At 38.7% G+C, this 8,415-nt stretch overlaps 1 protein-coding gene across 1 annotated transcript in view; it reads left to right on the forward strand.

Annotated features, from left to right (window-relative positions):
* The window catches only part of RASA1 (RAS p21 protein activator (GTPase activating protein) 1), a gene marked incomplete at its 5' end in the record, with an annotated part of 58,022 nt that extends 51,223 nt beyond the window's left edge, over positions 1–6,799 (forward strand). Inside the window, 4 exons of the mRNA XM_009705530.1 lie at positions 2,053–2,141; positions 3,767–3,844; positions 5,093–5,227; positions 5,934–6,799. Coding sequence (XP_009703832.1) covers positions 2,053–2,141; positions 3,767–3,844; positions 5,093–5,227; positions 5,934–6,017 — 386 coding nt within the window. The remainder of the gene's footprint in view (positions 1–2,052; positions 2,142–3,766; positions 3,845–5,092; positions 5,228–5,933) is intronic.
* Between the last annotated feature and the right edge of the window lie 1,616 nt (positions 6,800–8,415).

Raw genomic sequence — 8,415 nt, forward strand, 5'->3', positions numbered from 1 at the left:
GCTCGTAGGGGTGGTTGGGATGGTGGCACACACCAGGGACCACATCTGACACGCTGTGGGCATGGGGCTTTCCTGTTGTGAAGCTTTAATGGCAAGGGCATGGATTATCCCATGGCAGTTGCCTTAAGCACCTAGAAATGTTTGTGCGCATTTTAACTTACCTTCTGTGGGAGGAAAAAAGGAAAGGCATAAACTACTGAAAAATCTCTTGCTAAAGCGTCGCAACTGAGTCGGGGGGAGATGCACAACCACATAAAGTTAAAATATTCGGACATCTGAGTTGCTTACTTTTAAAAGGTTGCATATGCTATACCTCATCTTTGTGTTCTACTTTTTTTTCCTTGGCAAAGATCACACCAAGCTAGAAGGTGTTTAATTTGTGCTGGCCATTGCTCTTCCTTCTTCCCTCCCTAGCAGTTTCTTGATTTTTTACAGTAAAATGCTGATTTGGAAATAGGAGGAAATCTGATTTCAGAAAAGCTATTTTCTTTATTAACAGACCATTTTTAAGACAATGTAGCATGTTTTCTATCATCTCTCTTTAAGCTATACTAAATGAGAAGGGCTCTGTCAAACAGAAAGTTACTTTCTCTCACGCAGTAATCATTTCCACACATACTTTGAGAAACATGGTCTGGTACACAGTGATCCTTTATTTAGGATTTTTTTTTTCATGTAAGTTGCAAGTTAGGTACCTCCTAACTTAGTTTGCACTGTGTCTGCACGTGTAAAAAGTTACCTATGAATTTGAGTAATCCCTTTTAAGCTTGTCCATTAAAGTGCTGCTTATGTATATCCAACTAATACTCTTGACTACTGCTAAGGTAAACTTAGAGGCTCCATGTAGGGCTTTTAGAGCTGTTCAAGAAAAGGGATGAGGCAGTCCTTCTTTTGGAGCAAAGCTTCCAACCTACTTTCTTCCTCTAATAGTGAAAAAAGTATTCTGAAGGCTGGGTGTATAGGTACGGCTCAGTATCAGCAGCAATCCTATCACCTCGACAGCTGTGATTGGAAAAAAAATATCTTTGTTTCAAAAGTTAACTCCTTTGTTCCAAGCATCTTTGAGGTTTTTTTAAAGTAATCCACTTCCTTAGATCAGTTCTCCTAACCTGAAGTGTCAGAATCCAAAGCTAGTAATGTTTTCCAGCATTGCTGCTTCAAAGGCTTGTATCGTACCAAGCACTAGATACAATGAACAACTGACATTAGTGGCATAGCTCCAGCTATGCAAGAAAAATTAGAATTTATTTTTCAGTGGATTTTGGAGGAGGAGGGGAAGAAAGAACAACAAAAGATGCAGGTAGACAATAAAGACCATATAGCATTCTTATGAAAAATTATAAAATTAGAGCCTATATAATAACTAGGTCAATTCTGGAACACTTCAAACCTGGCTTTCAGCCAGGCCTTTTACCATTAACTGGAGGGAAAAATAATTTTGATATTACTGAGTAATATCACTTGTTGGAAAAGGAAGTTTTAACTCCCTAAGAGGTTAATGTAAAGTGTTCGGTGTAATGTGAAGTACAGCAAGTGACTATAATTTCATAGAAGTGCAAGCCATGATTGCATGTAATGTTGACTCTGTTTTCCTGATGCCAGTAACTGAAAGTGTAATTTGTGTAACGTGTCAGAGCCGGTATACACAAATAGGGAAAAAGGTAAACTTGCCTTTTTTTATTCTAAAGTTAAATCAATTTTTTTACCCTAGCAACAAATAATCCTCCTTTCAACAGAACTGTTTCATTTTTGTGAAAATGGTTCTTACTTCACCCAACTCCTCCTAACACCACTTTACTTTGCATACTTGTTCTGTATGCAGTTATTACAGAAAATCAGATGTGCATATTAATATATGTTTATGCTCTCTATGCAACATAAGTTTTATTTCAGCAAGAGACATCTTCCACATGTAGTTCTGTTATAATAAATAATAATAAAATAAGAATATTTTATTCCATGAAAAAATAGGTCTCAGAGCTTTACTTTCATATGACTGCTGTTAGTTTTGAATGGAATGGCCAGTAACTCTCTCCTTTATATCCCTGCCAGATTCTCCTTCCCCCACTGCTGCAAGAACGCTGACGCTGGTCGCCAAGTCTGTGCAGAATTTAGCAAATCTGGTTGAATTTGGAGCTAAGGTGAATATAATTTTACACACACAGAACAGCCCGGAACTATGTTTCCAGTACATTTCAATGTTGCTGTGTAATGCATGCAAAAATCTGTTGCCGTTTTCTCATGCAAAGCCAAACACATTAGTTGTTTGTCCTCATCAGCAAGGAGGCCTCGTTACTGCAATTTCTTCTATCCTCTTCATTTAGAGCTAAACAGTGTTCATTTAGGACTAATGCAGTAGCATAAAGTCTGGTCAAATTGGGAAAAGGACCCATAATCATTTGAGAGGAAGTGATCTAGAAACTCCTGATAATGACTTGGTACCTCCCATGAAGATTTTGAGTCTGGTATTAGGAACACCAGCAATAGTCTGTTAAAATAATTGATGAACAAATGACCATACCAGTAGGTATTACAGAGTGTGATGCAACCGTATATTGATGGTATGAGAACACAGATGAACTCAGCAGGCATTTGCTCCAAAAACAACAGTGGAAGTATGTGAGGCATTCTTTTTTCCGTTTGCAGTCACACTCCAGTATTTCCTGCGTTAAGAGGGGAGAAGTGGGAGAGGAAAGGCAGGCAGCCATCCCACCACAACAAAAGTGTCCATGATGGTAAAATGGGTACATTTTCTTTTAGAATATCCGCATCAAAAAGACAACTGAGAATTGCTGGAGCTGGAATCTGTGATGGGAAAGAATCAGAAGGATAAATAGTCTGCCTGAAATAGATGGTGGCAGCTTTTTTTGCATTTCCTTTGATTATTTGATGTCAAAGGGGAGGCATCTTTCAGTAATATTGGCGTGCTTCTGTACACAACATTGAAATGTATGCCACACACATGTTCTATCTTTATATAGTAATTAACTGTCAGATTGAGACTAATCAGGCCTAAATTTTCAGTTTGGTATAGATTATCCAATTCTGAAACAAGTGAGGAAGTGCCAACCTCTGACTCTTCCCCCCCCCGCCTTTCACCCTGTGTTTACTTGCTCCTTAGATTGGTGTTTTCTGTGGTGGGAGCACTTCAAAGAACCCTTTCTATTTGTACTCACTTTCAAATTGCTAGACATAATTAATGTTGTGAATCAAGTGTAAATATTGCACTGAAAAGCCCTAGCTTTCTATAAAGTTTCTATTATAACACTAAGAGAATGGCACCAACAACTGGTCTCAGTTCTCCAGCTGAAACACAGTTTAAAAATAAATCTGTTGACTTAAGCATAATGAAAGTGGCTTCCGGCTGGCATTATGAAGTTATTTCTCTGACACATGTAATTTGGAATGTAAGCGGTAATGAAAGAATGAGAGCACTTATTCCTGCTCATACCTTTGAAAATAGAGCATGTTCAGTGCAGCTGGGTGTCGAGAGACATTCATCTTAATGCAAATTCATGTAGTATGCATGTATAAGAAAATTTATGAATCAGAGATCTGAAACTTCTGAATATAAGAAAATACTGAATTCTGTAGTCTTTTGACTGGCTGCACACCAGACATTAGAAACTCACTTGAAAAAATAAAATCACTCCAGATCACATGCTTGTTTTGCAGTGTCGTTTGTCTGACTGCACTGTGTTCACCTCGAGTATGACAGTTATCTTGGCATTGATTTGTTCTAACGAATACTTTTAAAAATTACTAGGAGCCATATATGGAAGGGGTAAATCCATTCATCAAGAGCAACAAACATCGCATGATCATGTTCTTGGATGAACTTGGGGTAAGTGGTGAAAAAAATCTTTACTGGAGGTTACATAGCAACATTTACGTGAAAATTCTTTACACTTCTTATTAACTAGCTCAAAAATGCATCACCTCCCAGACGATTTTGAATGCTTGTAACTGAATAACTTTTTCTTATGCATGTTTAGAAACTGCAGATTGCTGGCCTGTTATACGAAATTAAAACTGTCAAATGTCATTTTAGACTTTATTCCTTTAGTGCTTATCTTGATGTGAGAAGCTCAGATAGATATTATAGCTATGAGGATTAGAAATTTTGGCCAAAAACTCAAATCTTTAAAAACATGTTTTAAACCAAAAATTCTTATATATAATTAGTCATATGGTTTTGACCAGAGATTGAAATTATTTTTTGCTTTAAAAATTATTAGATAGAATTTCAGTTCTGTGTTAACCAATGTGTCACTGCATGCATTGTAGATGTTTTAGTTTGAAAGTGAACTGCAGTTACTGTATTATTTTTTGTGTTTGGTTTTGTGTATGGTAGCTATAGCAGGAGTTAGGACCTTAGATTACATATGTGTATTTTTAACCAAAAATTGATTTTAAAAACCAAGATGAAAAAATGCGCCAAGCTTCCTGAGTTGATTCCTTACAAGTGACCTAGCGGACATCTCAGAACATTTTGATAAGATATAAAAATGTATGTGGCATTCGGGTGGGCTGCCATATGTCACCTTCTTCTGGTTAAATTGCAACTTTTTCATATTATGATAACGTCAGTTTTCTTTAAATTTTGCACAAGGTCTCTGGAAGTGGTTGGTTTCAGAATAACTGTTGGATTAATGTACAGTTTTACTAATTACAACATTATTGGTTTATGATCAGTTTAATGAGTTACTTCATAATTAGAGATTTTGCTGAATTTTTGTTGCTGCTGTTTTCTCATTTAGATTGGAAAAAAAAAGCACCTAGTGGATGGATTCCCCCTCATTTAGGGGACGGCTATGAGCCTCTGTATGTAGTAGCTTTCTGGTCAGCTCTGTGGTAGCGCAGCAATGCCAGATCTTTTAGTAAGAATCCATCTAGCAAGGAGTAGAAATTGCAGTATACTCATAAAACGCATGCTTGCAGAGAGGAAGAAATAATGTAATTCATAATAGAGAGGGACCGGAGACTTGCGGTATCAAACAACTGTGTCGCCAAAGCTGTAGAGCTGTAATTTATCTTCCTGTGTTCCTGGGTACTCGGCATCCTAAACCTGCTCTCCTCTGTTTTGTTGAAGAATGTTCCTGAGCTTCCAGACACTACAGAGCACTCTAGAACTGACCTATCTCGTGACCTGGCGGCCTTGCATGAGATATGTGTGGCACACTCGGATGAACTCCGGACCCTCAGTAACGAGCGAGGTGTAATGCAGGTAAGCGACGGGTGAACACACCAATCAGTATGTCTTGAGTCACTCCGTGAGATCAGGATTCTCATGTAGTATTTCTGGCTAGCAGTATGATAAGCATTTTAAAGTAAGTGAGTTTCACCAGGAGGCTATTAGCTGTAAAGGTAAAAACTTTAGTTATTTTTCTTCACGCAACAAAACCAAAGAGGGGTTGTTTTTTTCCCCAAGTTTCCAGAGGAAGTTTTAGTTTCTAGAGGAAGCCTAAACCCACAAAATTACGGTCTCCTGACAGGCTCTCTGGGTCATTACTTTAGGATCTTTTTTTTTTCAGGTGAGAACTAAATTTACTTTTGTTACCTTTCTATGGATACCTCATTTCTGCTTCTGAATTTGCCAGTGCATTTGTAAACAAATAGGGCAAACTGTTGTAGCAAACCCCCACAGTGTTAGCAGTGCACTGGCTTAGCCTCCCTGTTACACCACCAAGCAGCAGAAAGATCTGTGGGTAGAGAGGCAAAGTCCACAGCGCTGTTTTAGACTTCCCTTTTGAAGGCAATGTCTTACTGACTAGGGAATTGGACGTTTCCTTTTTTTTTTTTTTCTTTTCATTTGTTTTATCTATTTTAAACTACATAGTAGCAGGTCCAATAAGTCTAATGCTGAAAATGCTTCTTGAGCAAGACTCTTCTGCTTCCAGCAGCTGATGTATGGTTTTACTGTCTTTCTACAGCATGTTCTTAAGAAGCTTTTGGCTATTACTGAACTGCTTCAACAAAAACAGAATCAGTATTCAGTGTCCAATAGCATCAGGTAGCAGCCCTCTAACTGACTTCTGCATGGATCCAGCATGCCCAACATGGCAACTCACACCAGTATCACTTTCTTCTTGCTCTTGCCAAAAATAGCACACCCTGTCACATTCCCAGTGATGTGTGAACTATGCAAAAAGAAAACAAAGATTCTGTTGGTGAATGATTGTACCAGCAGCTTTTTTAAGCTATCTGTGCAGGACATTTGCACTTTTTTTTTTTTCCACTTGGAAACAGTTTTCACAACCTCTGAGCCTTGGTGTACAGTTCACCTTCCGCAAAGAAAATGCTGTGACTGTGTCTTGAACTTTGAAAATTATTTTCAGCACCTCTGATTGCCAAAGTTTTGCTGTCTTGTTTGAAAAGAATTATCAACTGACGTGAAAAGAAATGTGTTATTTTGACAGCCACATGTAACTGGGTAACATTTCTTACTGTCATTTCTGACTGGTTACAATAATTACGACTTTTGACTGTTTCAACCACTTTACTTCTATTTACAGTTTCCAGAATTTGATGTTATGGTAGGAACAATCTTTACTGTACACTTTTTATACCATGCTGTTTCTCTTGCTGGAATCATGTTGAAAGAGAATATGCAGAATGGGTCTTGTCAGCTTTATTTTTTGATGTGCCACTGATTCAGTCTGAATAGGTCTTCCATCAAGAACTGTATATCCAGATAAATCACAATGCTTTTGTAAAATGTTTACAACAGTAAATAATTTCAATTTGGTAAATTTATTGATCATTGTATCAGACATGCATGCGTTCATTAAACCATTTTATAAAATATGTATTGGTTCGTCTTTTGTGTACTGTAAGTCTCGCATAAATATTATTTTTATAAGTGAAAAGTTTTTTAAATAAATCAAGCTACAGATCAATTCTTTATGGAAACTGGCTAACTTTGGCTGCTGTGGAAATCTTTTAGTATCTGCACACATGATATACTTCGAAATGTTCAGGTGGTGTCAACTTTTTTACCATGAATCCTCAGAAGAGCATTACCTTGTCCATATGCTGTCATTTCTACATCTCTCATGGGGTGAGAAAGTAGATGTTAAAGCTGTGTTGTGGATAGAACTTCACTCATAAGAGAAAAGCAACAATATACTTTATTGATATAAAACAGCAATTTAACAAAGTTTGATAGTAAATGGACAGTGGTTTAACAAGATTCGATTCCAAGGTACTCTTGGTTATTTACGGCATAGAGAGCAAGGTCAGAGAAAACCTCAGGGAAACCCTCCCATTGAGTTATGAGGCTCAGAGAGGACCCCCTTGCCCCCTTCTCAGAGGGGAGTTTACATGAGTCTGGATGCAGACTTAGTCCCAGACTTGGCCAACAGTTTATGTCTAAAGGATTATATGTGCACAATCAATCCTTTATATCACTTAGCTAAGATTTCACAGTTTGGGTGCACTTACTCCCAGTTCACTTACTGAGAATCTGATGTGATCAGGAATCTCTTAACCTCGAGGAGTAACCGTGAGAGGTGTCCCTACTCAAGGGGAGATCCTGGCGTGCAGTCCGCTGCCGTGCAGGAGAGCTCGAGGGGCCCTGGGCTGCCCACTCTGTATGGAGGAAGATGATTGACTTGTATTTACATACCAGGCGTATTGTGGTTGGTGCATACTCAACTGGCCCTCAGCTGTTGAGCAAGATTTATGGCCCTTAGCTATTGTGTTGTTATCTGTCTCCCCAGAGACCAACTTAAGCCAGATGCAGCCATCACGACCACCACAGGTGACTATTGCTTAAGAAGAAAAGGTGGGGCGGGGAGCATGCTGCCACAAACTGTTAAAAAAATTTCAGAGGGTGTTTCAGCATCACCATTTGTAGCTTTTCTAGGCAGGGAGCTAATAAGGAATAAAAGGATTCTGAGACTCACTGACAAGACTAAGGAGGTAATCACGTAAGTAATGGTGTAACGTGAACACAGCTGTTACACATTAGAACGACAATGCTATTCTCTCCAACCTATTAGAACTGCTTTTTCCACTCACTGTCACGCTGAATTGTATAGTCTTTATCTTTGGGTCTTTGCTGTAATATTAGTGTGCAGCTTCTAGGTCTGCACCTGGCTCTTGGTGTGCTGCCCTGGTCTCTCCAGCTGGGGCAACTTTCCTGAAGGTGGGTGCTCAATGCTGTAGCCCAGAGCTCCAAGCATCACAAGTACTACACTTAGCAGTGTGCTCTTAGTACAGCCCAGTGAAGACATACCTGTTTGCAAGACCTTGGTACTACTGAATTATTTTTTAGATCATCCCATAAAACCACTGCTTGACCTATCACTGTCAAGCCTGTATTAAACTGAGTCTCAGAGGAAAAGGAAATTAACAGTCTTTTTTTTCTGCCCTACTTCACCCTCTTGCTGTATGTTGTTAGGTCGCACAGGT

The sequence above is a fragment of the Cariama cristata genome, unplaced genomic scaffold, assembly GCF_000690535.1.
Source record: "Cariama cristata isolate BGI_N322 unplaced genomic scaffold, ASM69053v1 scaffold3318, whole genome shotgun sequence".
Lineage (NCBI taxonomy): Eukaryota > Metazoa > Chordata > Aves > Cariamiformes > Cariamidae > Cariama > Cariama cristata.